The sequence below is a fragment of the Babylonia areolata genome, chromosome 5 (genome assembly GCF_041734735.1).
Source record: "Babylonia areolata isolate BAREFJ2019XMU chromosome 5, ASM4173473v1, whole genome shotgun sequence".
NCBI classification, from domain to species: domain Eukaryota; kingdom Metazoa; phylum Mollusca; class Gastropoda; order Neogastropoda; family Buccinidae; genus Babylonia; species Babylonia areolata.
This window is the reverse complement of record NC_134880.1, coordinates 57427323-57443064: the sequence shown is the minus strand read 5'-3', so window position 1 is coordinate 57443064 and position 15742 is coordinate 57427323. Positions and strand designations below refer to the sequence as shown.

Below are 15742 nucleotides of genomic sequence, written 5' to 3'. Positions count from 1 at the left end.
ACCCAATACATGCATGACCACAGGCATCAGCCTCCCAAATACATGCAAAGACCACATGCATGATATATTACATACCTTCACATTGATAGGGGTTCATCAAACCTGGAAAATGATAGAAAAAAAAGATCCCACCACACACACACACACACACACACACACACACACAGAGTCTCTATGCACTCGGGTGACTGACCTTGTCCTTGTTGGGGTTGTCCCTGTCCTGGATGATGGCCACAGGGTCTGCCTCCAGGTCCCCCAGCTTCATCATGCCCTTGGCGGAGTCCACACAGGGGATGGGGAAGATGTTCACCTGTGGCTTGTCACTCACCTCCTGAAAGGAAGAACCACAGAGAGACGACGAGACTGTATGTTAATCCTTTCTGATCTGAGCTTTCAGTGTACACACACACACACACACACACACACACACACACACACACACACAAAAGGATCATTGGAAAGCAGTGATGCTCCAAGGGCCAAGGAAGGCCAAGATTGAAACAATCTACAATGGCTTGGAAAAAAAAAAATCCATATGGAACTGATTTTGATGATTCAGTCCCTCAGTCTCACCTTCACCAGTTGACCATTTGACAGAAGTACAATCCAAAACCACTCTTCCAAAAAGGCAAAAAAATAGTCCCCAAAAGTACACAAATTCTGTCATGAAAGACTGAACTCTTTGACTGCTTAACCTTGATGAAGTGAGATCGGTGTAAGTGCATTTGAAGTACAATCAGTGCTTGCAGACATAATTTTAGAAAAAAGATATATAGCTAAAAACGAAGGAAAGGGAGGTAGCAGACTGGCAATGTGCAAGCTGCTCTTCAAAGGGAAAGCAGTGTGAATTTCATGCAAAGAAATGTGTTGTCACTTCCAGGAGTTGTTTTTATTATCATTATTATTATTATTCTTTATATTTGTATTTGTATTTCTTTTTAAAACAACAGATTTCTCTGTGTGAAATTCAGGCTGCTCTCCCCAGAGAGAGCGCGTCGCTATACTGCAGTGACACCCATTATTTTTGTATTTTTTCCTGTGTGCAGTTTTATTTGTTTTTCCTATCGAAGTGGATTTTTCTACAGAATTTTGCCAGGAACAACCCTTTTGTTGCCGTGGGTTCTTTTACATGCCCTAAGTGCATGCTGCACACAGGACCTCAGTTTATCGTCTCATCCGAATGACTAGCGTCCAGACCATCTCTCAAGGTCTAGTGGAGGGGGAGAAAATATTGGCGGCTGAGCTGTGATTCGAACCAGCACACTCAGATTCTCTCGCTTCCTAGGCGGACGCATTACCTCTAGGCCATCACTCCACTATATACAATACCTTTCAATCCTATCAGGCTCAGCGCTGTATGTGCATGAAATCAGCTGCTGAACACTTTAAGTCACCTCAATTAGGGTTCACAAACCAAGCTTACAACAATTAAAGGCTGAAAGGTTAAAAGGTTAAAAGGTTGAAAGGTTGAAAGGTCCCATAGCCCGAGGCAGTGAATTCACTGTGTCAAAGGGCTCACCGTTGAAAGGCAGTGAATTCACTGTGTCAAAGGGCTCACCATTGAAAGGCAGTGAATTCACTGTGTCAAAGGGCTCACCGTTGAAAGGCAGTGAATTCACTGTGTCAAAGGGCTCACCGTTGAAAGGCAGTGCTTAATCTCCTCCTTCTGCCATTTTAACCACTGACACCTGGGTGTGGAATGAGGAAACACTGTCCCCAAGGACACAACATCATGCTGAAACTGGGCCTCCAACCCTGGTCACTGGATCACAAGTCCGGTGCCTAACCACTTCTACCACGGCACCTCCAAATCAACAATAAACCACTTCTACCACGGCACCTCCAAATCAACAATAAACCACTTCTACCACGGCACCTCCAAATCAACAATAAACCACTTCTACCACAGCACCTCCAAATCAACAATAAACCACTTCTACCACGGCACCTCCAAATCAACAATAAACCACTTAAAAAAAAACAACAACCCCAAACCCCCCCCCAAAACCCATCAATGATTAACAACAATAAAAACAAAAAAGAACATGTCAGTTATTAATATACATAAATCCAGCCTCTCTGCAAGACATGACTTAAACTCCCCCTTCCGCTAGCGTGGTGGTCTGGGTACGCATTTTTCAGATGAGACAATATTTGGAAATTCCATGTACAGCATGCATTTGGTACAAGTAAAAGAATCCACAGCAACAAAGATAAGTGGGTGGGGTGTGGGGGTGGGGAGCAGAATCCCTGTTAAATTCTGTAGGAAGAACCACTTGGATAGTTAAACAAATGCACTTGCAGAGATAGATTCAAGGAAAACAAACAAAAAAAACCCGGTGGTGCTGCTCTGTGGCAACACGTTTTCACCCAAGGAGAGCAGCCTGGATTTCACACAGAGAAATCTGCCGTGACAAAAAAAGTAATACAATGCGATGCAATACAATGCAATGCAATATAATACAATACAAACTCCTTATCAATCAAAGATGATCATCAGAAGCAGTGGAAAGGAGAACAGATGATAAGGAGTTGGGAAGGGGCAGGAACAGAAATGGGGAAAAAAAGCACATGGGCTGAACTAAAAGAATATGTCTTGCACCACTTTAACCCCTTGACTGCTAAGCCTTGGTGAAAAGAGACTTAAGTGGCACAACAATTTTTTCAAATACAATCACTCCTTTATATAAGTGGCGCCACTGATCTTGCTGAACAAAAGCAGTTTATTGCAGTCACCAGAAGCAGAAGACCAAATTCAGGATGGTGATGACTGACACCCATCAGACAAAACTCTGTCTCAGGTGGCACGCCTACACGGACAAGTGTACATGTCGGCAGCAGTCAAGGTGTTACTTTGTTAATTCATTTAAGCTGAAAGTCAAGTCAAGGCAGCTGTCATCAGCCTTCAGGATGTAACACAGCCTGTTTCTCTAACCCGGTAGACACGGTAGTACAAAAACGCATGAAATAAACTTGAAGTTTATGGCTTTCTGTGACATGGTATGCAAAGATATTGGACTAAACATGTCTAAAAAGGTCATTTTGTGCAATTTGTCGTGACGGTTTCCATGGAAACGAATCCAAAATGGCCGACAAACAAAAAAATTAAAAGCTTAGAACTTCGGTACCTTTATAGATATGTTATTTCTGTTTGTTTTATTTGATTTATTTGTATTTGTTCTTTATTATAGAGCAGTGGTACCCCCGAAAACGGAGTATGGCTGCCTACATGGCGGGGTAAAAACGGTCATACACGTAAAAGCCCACTCGTGTACATACGAGTGAACGCAGAAGAAGAAGAAGAGCAGTGGTATTTTGGAATTTGAATAAATACATTTATTATTATTTTTTTGTTGAAATGAGTATAAATTCCTTGACATATTTTTTTTTAAATGAGTGTATATTCATTCTTTTACTAGACTATACAAACCACTGCACTATAATAAAGATGAATACATAAAGAAAGAAAGTACTAAGTTTGAACATGCTATCTTTTAAAGTTTTTGAGCATTAGCATTTTGAAAAATGGTATTACGGGGACAAAACACAAAACTGAGAAAACAGGAAAAGAAAGAGATGTGCTTGTACTCACAAGAAATCACACATGTTGATACTGTTTGAAGCTTTATTTAAGTGAATCTATACCCAGATGAAACGGACTATAAAGATTAGATGTTGAAGAAGCAAATTACCCAGTATACGAAAAAACGAAAATCACAAAAAATCATGATTTTGGTCAAAATTTCACTACCATGTCTGGCCTTAACAAAGAAACCACCCATTTTTCTGTGATAAACACCGTATTTCTCTTCTCTAGCAAAGAAACACAACCCGTTTCTCTCTAACAGTGAAACACACCATGTTTCTCTCTAACAGTGAAACACAACATGTTTCTCTCTAATAGTGAAACACACCCTGTTTCTCTCTAACAGTGAAACACACCATGTTTCTCTCTAATAATGAAACACAACATGTTTCTCTCTAATAATGAAACACACCCTGTTTCTCTCTAACAGTGAAACACAACATGTTTCTCTCTAATAGTGAAACACAGCCTGTTTCTCTCTGACAGTGAAACACACCCTGTTTCTTTCTAACAGTGGAACACACCATGTTTCTCTCTAACAGTGAAACACAGCCTGTTTCTCTCTGGAAAAGAAATGCAACCTGTTTTTGACAAAGGATGGGTGCAACAGGCAAGTGGTTAAAGCATTGGACTTTCAATCTGAGGGTCCTGTGTTTGCATCCCTGTCCAGGCACCTGGTGGATGCATGAAGTGTGGAGGTTTTCCCCATCTCTCAGGTCAACAGATATGCAGACCTGCTACCACCTAAACCCCTCCATGTGTGTATGCATGCAGAAGATCAAACACACTTGTTGATCCTGTAATTTTTGTCAACGTTTAGTAGGCTATGGAAGCAAGAACATACCTAGAATGCCACCCCCCTTCCCACAATCCCTCCTACCTCCCTGAAAATGGAGTACGACTGCCTACAGGCAGAGGTAAAAACTACCATACATGTAAACGCCCACTCTTGTAAATGAGTGAACTTGGCGCAGCCCACAAACAAAGAAGAAGAGGCTTCTGACAAAGAAACACACCTCATTTCTAACAAACAAACACAACCCATTTCTTTAACAAAGAAACACACCTCGTTTCTAACAAACAAACACAACCCATTTCTTTAACAAAGAAACACACCCAGTTTCTTTCTAACTAACACCAACAAATCCTGTTTCTGATAAAGAAACACACCATGTTTCTAGAACAAAAAAAACAACCCAACTTGTTTCTCTTCAATAAAGAAATGCAACCCGTTTCTCTCTGACAAAGAAGCACGCTTTTTCTCTCTGACAAAGAAACACCCTGTTTCTAACAACGATACACATGTTTCTCTCCAACAAGGAAATATAGCTCATTTCTAAAACAACAACCACAACAAAAAGTCAGCTGCGGATTGTCGTCAAAATCAAACCCTGTGAAAACCAAGCGTTATGCAGAAATCAAGCAAAGGAGGAACTGTTTTTGTTCTGACTGAATTTATTTGTATTTGTATTTGTATTTCTTTTTATCACAACAGATTTCTCTGTGTGAAATTCGGGCTGCTCTCCCCAGGGACAGTGCGTCGCTATACTACAGTGCCACCCATTTTTTTTGGTATTTTTTCCTGGGTGCAGTTTTATTTGTTTTTCCTGTCGAAGTGGATTTTTTTTTTCTACAAAATTTTGCCAGGAATAACCCTTTTGTTGCTATGGGTTCTTTTATGTGAGTTAAGTGCATGCTGCACACAGGACCTTGGTTTATCATCTCATCCGAATGACTAGTGTCCAGACCACCACTCAAGGTCTAGTGGAGGGGGAGAAAATATCGGCGGCTGAGCTGTGATTCGAACCAGCACGCTCAGATTCTCTCGCTTCCTATGTGGACGCGTTACCTCTAGGCCATGACTCCACTGCTCTCTTTACAGCAAGAGAACTCATCAGAGAACTCATTTTCTTTATGATGTCTACAACTTCCATACAGATCCTGAGCATACCAAGAAAGTAAAACGAGCAAAAACACCTCCATGTATTTTTGAGCATGCTCTGAAAACATTGCCACAAGCCAAAGATCTCCCATAATACAGTTAACAAAAAGAAAAGCTAGTTACTAATCTTGCAAGTGTTTAAAAAGAAAAAGAAAAAAACAAAGATGTTATAGCCAGAAGCCAAAGATCTACTTTGTAATAACTTTACATGAAGCCTTTGCAGGTCTTAAAATAAACGGAAAGTAAAAAAAAAAAAGGGAAGAAAAAAGAAAACCCAACAACAACAACAACACACACACACACGCACTACAAATTTAAGCCACAGTTTCAGTTTCATAAAAATGTCAAAGCATACAGATTATTCAATATTCACTTTTCATCTGCGGAAAAAAAAAGGGAAAAAGAAAAAAAAAAAAAAAAAAAAAAAAAAAAAAAGACAAAGAAAAAGAAAAAATGCGGATGCCTGACCAGTGCATCGGTCAGACTTTGATAAGCCACAAAGCAACTGAACCACTCCAGGAGTGTCTTTATGTACATATGAACTGGTATCAAGGTCTTGTATTTGTGCTTCGGAAGTCTCCTCAGTCACACAACCATTGTCAGATACTTCCATGGGATTCTCCTGGAATCATTTTATGTATACGTATCAATCACTATCACTTTTCTTATTAAGATTTATTTAGCAAGAGGTGGTGTTTATGATAATCATATTAAATTTTTTTTTATCACAGTTACTTACTTTTCTTACAAGGAATAAGCAAGTATTGATGTTCCAGATATAATGTTAATTTCTAATAGAAAAAAAAACACACCCAAAAACGCACAGTTCTGAGCCATTTTCATTTCTTCACACTATGTCACTTCCTTTTCTTTCTCCTTTTTTTGAAAGTTACTTTATCACTTAAAAATCTTATATTCAGTTCACAATGTGCTTCATTCGTACTCAGGAGCTCTGTTGTTTTTTGGCTGCTCATTCCTCCCTCGTCTTTCACTTTTCAGGACTGTTATTTTTATTTTTTTGTTATTTTATTTTATTTTTTCAAATTTCTGCCCAGCAAGGATTTCAGAAATGTTTGCTGTGGTGTGGTGTTCACATTTTGGGTGACTTTGGAATCAGCTTCGTGCCATCAAAATTGTTTGGAACTTTTGGAGTTTGACTCTCCCACCCCACCCCCACACCCCACCTCCTTCTCCCCAACCTTCTCACCCCTGCAACCAGCTACAGAACAGCACAAAATCCTCTATAAGCCACGCTCCATCCCTCCACCCCCACACCCCCATCCTCATCTTTGGCCCATTTATACCTGCCCACACAGCCAGCTGCACAGCCCAAGCGCAGATTAGTTATATTTACATTCATGGGCTCATTCAGATGAGACAATAAACTGAGTTCCTGTGTGCAGCATGTGCTTAGCGCATCTATAAAAGAACGAACGGCAACAAAAGGGTTGTCCCTGGGGAAAAAAAAATTCTGTAGAAAATTCCATGGTTGATAGCAAGACAAATACATTTGGAGAAAGGTAAAAGAGAGAGAGAAAAAAAAAAGAAAGAGAAAAAGGTGGAGCTGCACTGTAGTGACATGTTCTCCTTGGAGGAGAGCAGCCAGAATTTCACACAGCAGAGAAATCTGTTGTGGAAAAAAAAAATGTGATACAACACAACACAAAATGATACAACACAATATAACATAATACAATACAATACAATACAGTACAGTAAAATGCAATGCAATTCAGTACAACACAATGCAATACAGTGCAATGCAGTAAACACAGTGTGTGACAGTCAGTTGCGTCCAACATTAGGACAGCATTGAAAGCAACTGCTGTCCCGATTATCTGGGCTAGAATTTGGTTATAGTGTCACTCCAAGTTACATCCCCACTCTCTTGGCCAAGAGGAATTTTAGGACAGTCAGCACTGGGGCAGTTCCCAAAGGCCAACTAGCCCCCAAAGCTGCAGCACTAAGAGCCAGTGCAAATCCTGCCTCCTAGTTTGAGAGTCATAGTTCTCCACAAAATGACCAAGCTGTAAATGACTTCCCATTGCCGTGGAGAAAACACTGATCATACAACACAACATGATACAACACATACACTTCTCTCCTGCTGGCCCAACAGTAAGCTTCTGCCAATTTTCTGGTTTCACACTACAATACAGTACAGCACAAGACAACACCATACAACACAACGCTAAACACCACCATAATACTGACTTCTTGAACAGACCATCACAGCACTTCCTTGACATATTAAACCTATATGACTTGCATCAATTGACCAATCAACCTACACGGGTGACTGAAACTACCAGTACTTGTTTAGATTTGATAATAACCCAAAGTCCACAAATCATCCAATCTGTTGATGTCTTATCCCCCATCTGTAGTGACCACAGTGTTCCTTGTGTTTATATAAAGAATTCAGTTACTGGAAAAACGTCATTTAAGAGGACTATCTATAACTACAAGAAGTTAGATGTGGAAAAATTACAACGTTTACTATTAGGGATTAATTGGGATATTGTATTGTCCAAGGAAACTGTAGATGAAAGTGCAGAACTGTTTAGTGAAATTTTACTTGATATAGCTAAATTATGCATGCCTTTCAAGCAGGTTAAAATCTGCTCTGGTAATACACTATGGATGACCGATGAAATTCTATTCTTAATTGAACAACGTAAAGACCTCCACAAGAAAGCAAAAAGAAGCAATTTGCCAGGAGACTGGCAAAGTTTCCGTCAGTTTAGGAATTTTGTAGTATCAAAAGTTAGAAATAGGAAAATAGAATACTTAGAAGAATTGAATAAAAAGGCTTCTGATCCTTCACAATTTGGTAACAAAAATTGGTGGCACTTGGTTAAGTCGTTTATGAGTAAGAAGGGTGTCGATTCAGATGAAATACCACCGTTATTATTTAACGATAAGATGTACTACACAAATAAAGATAAAGCTAACATATTTAATGGATATTTTGTTAAACAGTCTACGATAGAATCTAGCAATAGTACTCTTCCAGTCATCCCTATGTTAGAAACTGAAATATCTGAATTAAGTTTAACAGTCCCAGAAGTGAATGAGGTATTACAAACATTAAACAAAAACAAAGCAGCTGGGCCAGATCTTATACATAACAGATTACTCACTGCATCTGCCCACATTATATCTGAACCACTAACCAAACTATTTAATAAATGTTTGGATCAAGGCAGGTTTCCATTGCTTTGGAAAATCGCACATGTGACACCTTTACATAAAAAAGGTGAAAGGGAGCTGTGCTCAAATTACCGTCCCATCTCATTATTAAGCTGTGTAGGCAAATTACTAGAAAAATGTATTCACAGACACGTATATCACTATCTTACAATAAATAGTATCATTACACATGCACAATCTGGATTTATTCCTGGTGATTCAACTGTTAACCAATTAATAAATATTTATGATGATTTATGTGGTGCTTATGACCAAGGTATCCCGACCCAAGTTGTATATTTTGATATTTCAAAGGCTTTTGATCGGGTGTGGCACACGGGTCTTTTATTAAAGTTAAACGCCATTGGTATACGTGGCAAATTACTAGACTTCTTTCAAGACTATCTGTCACAACGATTCCAGACTGTAGTGTTAAGGGGTGAAAAATCAGATTTACAATTAGTACCTGCAGGTGTTCCACAGGGATCTGTACTGGGCCCTCTGCTTTTTCTAGTGTATATAAATGACATAATTACAGATATTGAATCTGTTATAAAACTTTTTGCTGATGACACTAGTTTATATTTAGCACTTTCAGATCCACATATTAGAGCAGAAATAATTACCTCTGATTTGGAGAGAATTGTGGAGTGGGCAAATAGATGGAAAGTAAAATTCAACGAAGGAAAAACAGATCTGCTAAATATAATCCGTGTTAATCAACAAGCCTTACCCTTGGTATTCAATGAGAACATCCTTCAAAATGTCAGTACGCATAAACACCTTGGCGTCATTTTACAAGATGATTGTAAATGGGGGGAACATATTAACGGTATTGCCAATAAGGTAAGAATGTTGATTTCTTGCTTGAAATATTACAAATATAAATTAAACAGAAAAGCATTAGAGACCATGTATAAATCATTTATTTTACCTCATTTTGATTACGCAGATATTCTGTGGGATAACTGCAGTGATGCTCAGTCAAACATGTTAGAATCACTTCATTTAGAAGCTATAAGAATCATAGTAGGAGCAGTAAAAGGAACAAGTCATACAAAATTGCATGAAGAGTCAGGTTTATGTTCTTTAAAGGAACGTAGACAAAGACACAAACTAATACAATATCACAAAATGGTGCACGGTAACTGTCCAAACTACTTGTCTGACCTCACACCCCCTCTAGTTTCAGCTAATAATCCTTACCACAGACGTAGACCACTTGAGAGAGCTGTGCCACATTGTAAAACCAACTTATACTCTGATTCATTTATTCCATCTACAACCAAACTATGGAACAGTGTCCCTGATAACATAAAATGTAGTGATTCTTTAAGCCTGTTAAAAAGATATCTTTCCTCTAGTGACACAGCCGTCCCCCCACATTATTACATTGGTAACAGAGAAGAACAAATTCATCATTGTAGACTTCGCTTAAATATGAGCAATCTTAACCAAGATTTGTTTGATCGTCATCTTCGACTGGATACAAATTGTTCTTGTGGATATCCTGCAGAGACAGTTGAACACTTTCTTTTACACTGCCCAAATTACAACAATATAAGAGAGAATACAATTGCTACTCTCCCTGCAAATAGTACAAACTTAAATACGTTATTACGAGGTGACCGAGTTATTAGTTCCCTTGAGAATGAACACATATTCTTGACTGTACAAGACTTTATTGAACAATCAAAAAGATTCAAGTCTTAAAAGATTCACAATGAAATATTCTCTGCAGTTATAGTGAACAGTTATTTTGATGAATGGCCCCGGTTTCCCTCTGTAATCTCTCTCTCTCTCTCTCTCTCTCTCTCTCTCTCTCCCTCTCTCTCCTTCTCCCATTGCATTACTCCTTAGGTGATGTTCACTTTCCAGTGTGTTATTATTGTTGCTACTATGTTAGTATTAGTATTATCATTAATATTTTCATTGTTGTTGTTGTCAGTGGTAGTTGCGGTAATAGTAGTTTGGGGTGGGGTTTTTTGGTGTTTTTGTTGTTGTTGTTTTTTCTTGTTTAGTTTAGTTTTGTCTTGCACTTCAACCTTCTTTTCATTGTCAAATAATGTATTTTCGCCATTGCGTTTATGTATTGCTTGTTGCATATGAACGAGCACGATATAAGCTCATGCTTGTTGTTGCTCAAGTCTTATTAATTGAACGCTGTATTGTTCCTTGTTTCTTGATATTAAAAATGTTTAAACCAAACACCACCAGCTGTGCTGACCTTGGAGCCCACTCATCTGTGCTGCCACTGATCAATACATTACAATACAGTACAATACATGACAATACAGTACAGCACAAGACAACACCATACAACACAACAACGCTAAACACCACCAGCTGTGCTGACCTTGGAGCCCACTCATCTGTGCTGCCACTGATCAATACATTACAATACAGTACAATACATTACAATACAGTACAGCACAAGACAACACCATACAACACAACAACGCTAAACACCGCCAGCTGTGCTGACCTTGGAGCCCACCCATCTGTGCTGCCACTGATCAATACATTACAATACAGTACAATACAGTACAATACATTACAATACATGACAATACAGTACAATACAGCACAAGACAACGCCATACAACACGCACAACGCTAAACACCACCAGCTGCGCTGACCTTGGAGCCCACCCATCTGTGCTGGCCAATCTGTGCCATGCAGGTCACTGGGGCACCGGGACTCCTCTTGCGGGGCCTCTGCAGCCTGCCGGAGGCCAGGTTATAGATGTACAGCCCTCGGTCCATCAGACAGCTGGAGCTGGGCGACTCCCACACCCAGCAAATGTTGCGTCCCAAGGCTGAGGATGCCCGGCTTATCTGGAAGATCGGCAGCAGGACAGAGAGACAGACAAAACAGGATGAGAAATAAAGTCAAAGATATAAGGAACATTCTTCGATTGATAGATTAACTCATCCTACTCCAGGTACTACTTTCCCTGTGGACCTGGTACGAGTCTTCTTGTGCCAATACACTATTCTAATTTCGTTTATTCTTGCTTTAGTACAGTACGCATTCTGAACTCAGCTGTTTACAAATTCCGGAAGCATGAAAATGAACAACAATTCTCCATCGATTTTCGCTGTTTTAGTGAGCAACCCTATTTTTTACTGCAGTGGTCTCCTGTCAGCCTGGTCCAGGGGAGTAGTAGCAGGCATGCAGCTGTGGGTTGGAACCAGTAATGAAAAGACAAAAAAAGCCTTCATGGTTCATGTGTGATTCCTGCACTACATGCAAATTCTTCAATACATATGTAAAGAAGAGGCAAAAGCCTTCATGGCGCACATGGGATTCCTACTGTTTTCTGTTTAAAAAAAACCCCAAAAAACTAAAAGCATGGAGGGGTGAGAGGTGGTGATGAGGGGAAGTGTCAATACAAACATCAAACCAAATCATATTATTTTTTGCTTACCATCAGAAAATGGTGTTTATCAAGAAACAAAACAGTTGTGAGTGTTATCAATACAAACATCAAACAAAATCATATTTTTGCTTATCATCAGAAAATGGTGTTTATCAAGAAACAAAACAGTTGTGAGTGTTATCAATACAAACATCAAACAAAATCATATTTTTGCTTATCATCAGAAAATGGTGTTTATCAAAGAAACAAAACAGTTGTGAGTGTTATCAATACAAACATCAAACCAAATCATATTTTTGCTTACCATCAGAAAATGGTGTTTATCAAAGAAACAAAACAGTTGTGAGTGTTATCAATACAAACATCAAACCAAATCATATTTTTGCTTACCATCAGAAAATGGTGTTTATCAAAAAAACAAAACAGTTGTGAGTGTTATCAATACAAACATCAAACCAAATCATATTTTTGCTTACCATCAGAAAATGGTGTTTATCAAAAAAACAAAACAGTTGTGAGTGTTATCAATACAAACATCAAACCAAATCATATTTTTGCTTACCATCAGAAAATGGTGTTTATCAAAAAAACAAAACAGTTGTGAGTGTTATCAATACAAACATCAAACCAAATCATATTTTTGCTTACCATCAGAAAATGGTGTTTATCAAAAAAACAAAACAGTTGTGAGTGTTATCAATACAAACATCAAACCAAATCATATTTTTGCTTACCATCAGAAAATGGTGTTTATCAAAAAAACAAAACAGTTGTGAGTGTTATCAATACAAACATCAAACCAAATCATATTTTTGCTTACCATCAGAAAATGGTGTTTATCAAAAAAACAAAACAGTTGTGAGTGTTATCAATACAAACATCAAACCAAATCATATTTTTGCTTACCATCAGAAAATGGTGTTTATCAAAGAAACAAAACAGCTGTGAGTTGGAAACAAAGGATCCCACCTAAAGCAGCTCACATCAGTCAGAATTTCATTGTTCTAAAAAAAATCTTTCAGTTCTAAAAAAGATCTTTCAGTTTTAGATTTTCCCTGTCTTTAGCACAATTTTCTACTGAAACAAATCATAGCCATAACTCCTAATGTTTGTGCAACAACACTTCATTGTTCTTTTATTATGTAGATCTATCAGTTTTGGACTTTCCTTGTCTTCAGCACAATTTTCTATTGGAACAAATCATAACGATAACTCCACATGTTTGTGCAACGCTTTACACAAAATCTGAATTTCAGTAACCCATGGACACATTACACACACACACACACATACATACATACATACAGTAATACATACATACACACATGATCAATCAAGTCAAGGTCAAGACATAGACCCGACTTGTTTCACACCAGTGAACCCCCCCAACCGCCCCCCACCTGCCCTCCCTCCACCCCTTCCCCCCTGTCTCCACATCCTCTCCCTCTTCACCCCCCCCTGCCCCCCACACCCCCCCCCTGCCCTCCCTCCACCCCTTCCCCCCTGTCTCCACATCCTCTCCCTCTTCACCCCCCCCTGCCCCCCACAGCCCCCCCCTGCCCTCCCTCCACCCCTTCCCCCCTGTCTCCACATCCTCTCCCTCTTCACCCCCCCACACCCCCCCCCTGCCCTCCCTCCACCCCTTCCCCCCTGTCTCCACATCCTCTCCCTCTTCACCCCCCCCTGCCCCCCACACCCCCACCCTGCCCTCCCTCCACCCCTTCCCCCCTGTCTCCACATCCTCTCCCTCTTCACCCCCCCCTCCCCCCACACACACCCCCCCCTGCCCTCCCTCCACCCCTTCCCCCCTGTCTCCACATCCTCTCCCTCTTCACCCCCCCCCTCCCCCCACACCCCCCCCCTGCCCTCCCTCCACCCCTTCCCCCCTGTCTCCACATCCTCTCCCTCTTCACCACCCCACACCCCCCCCCCCCCTGCCCTCCCTCCACCCCTTCCCCCCTGTCTCCACATCCTCTCCCTCTTCACCCCCCCCTGCCCCCCACACCCCCCCCCCCTGCCCTCCCTCCACCCCTTCCCCCCTGTCTCCACATCCTCTCCCTCTTCACCCCCCCCTGCCCCAAACACCCCCCCCCCCTGCCCTCCCTCCACCCCTTCCCCCCTGTCTCCACATCCTCTCCCTCTTCACCCCCCCCTGCCCCCCACACACCCCCCCCTGCCCTCCCTCCACCCCTTCCCCCCTGTCTCCACATCCTCTCCCTCTTCACCCCCCCTGCCCCAAACACACACACACCCCCCTGCCCTCCCTCCACCCCTTCCCCCCTGTCTCCACATCCTCTTCCTCTTCACCCCCCCCTGCCCCCCACACACCCCCCCCTGCCCTCCCTCCACCCCTTCCCCCCTGTCTCCACATCCTCTCCCTCTTCACCCCCCCTGCCCCAAACACACACACCCCCCCCTGCCCTCCCTCCACCCCTTCCCCCCTGTCTCCACATCCTCTCCCTCTTCACCCCCCCTGCCCCAAACACACACCCCCCCCCTGCCCTCCCTCCACCCCTTCCCCCCTGTCTCCACATCCTCTCCCTCTTCATCCCCCCCCCTCGCCCCCCCCCCACACCCAGGAAAAGAACCCCAAATACCAAAGGTTACCTCATTTATGGCCCAAACACAAGTCACGTTGCAGAATGGCCGCTCTCCTGTGTCGGAGGCAGAGGAGGTGGCCAGGTGAGAATGCTGCAGCAGAAACCCCACGTCCTCCATCTGGTGCAGAATGGCCGCCGCCGATGGCCGCTCACGAGGGTCGTGAGCCCACATCCTCTCCATCAGACTCTCCAGGTAGGGGAAGCTGGCGATGACGTTGTACTCCTGCAAGACAGGCACAACAGCTGGCTGTTTAAAGCGTTGGACTTTCAATCCGAGGGTAACCCAGGTTCGAATCTCAGTGACGGTGCCTAGTGGGTAAAGGGTGGAGATTTTTCTGATCTCCCAGGTCAACAAAATGTGCAGACCTGCTAGTGCCTGAACCCCCTTCGTGTGTATATGCAACAGAAGATCAAATATGTGCGTTAAAGATACTGTAATCCATGTCAATGTTCAGTGGGTAATGGAAACAAGAACATACCCAGCACTCACACTCCCGAAAATGGAGTATGGCTGCCTACGTGGTGGGATATAAACGGTCATGAATGTAAAAGCCCACTCAAGTACATAGACGTGAATGAGGGAGATGCAGCCCAAATGCGAAGAATAAGAAGTACTCCTGTAAAACAGGAGGACATTGTATTGCGTCGTACTATTCAGTATTGTATTGCTTGTTGCAACAGATTTATCTTGTGTTAAATTCAGGCTGCTCTGCTTTGGGAGGAGGGTGTGTCACCCACAGTGCAATGCCATCCTCTTTTTTTCCGAATCATGACAGCTACTTGCTCACTGTGTCAAAACCCAATCCTTTGGTGATTCTTCTTTTCCTCATTCAGCCCCATCTGTCTGGAACAGTTTCCTCATGATCTTCACCACTCTCCCTCATTTAAATCTTTTAAAACTGGTCTGAAAACACATCATTTTGAAAACGCCTATGCATAAATCTTCCACGCCTTTCCTATGACATTCAGTAATAAGCCAAGCTACTCTGCATGTGTGTGTGTGTGTGTGTGTGTGTGTGTGTGTGCGCGCGCGCATGCG

General features: G+C 41.7%; 1 protein-coding gene across 15 annotated transcripts in view; it reads right to left on the bottom strand.

The window, feature by feature from the left end:
* Positions 1 to 15742, bottom strand: part of LOC143282204 (leucine-rich repeat serine/threonine-protein kinase 1-like) — a 132741-nt gene that overhangs the window by 9515 nt on the left and 107484 nt on the right. For all 15 annotated transcript variants that reach the window (XR_013055224.1, XR_013055223.1, XR_013055226.1 and 12 more), the window contains 3 exons: positions 14711 to 14926; positions 11361 to 11558; positions 194 to 331 (listed from right to left, as the gene is read on the bottom strand). Coding sequence is in view for 8 of the 15 variants with exons in the window: in XM_076587799.1 (XP_076443914.1) it covers positions 194 to 331; positions 11361 to 11558; positions 14711 to 14926 (552 nt within the window). In the remaining 7 variants the exon portion in view is untranslated. The remainder of the gene's footprint in view (positions 1 to 193; positions 332 to 11360; positions 11559 to 14710; positions 14927 to 15742) is intronic.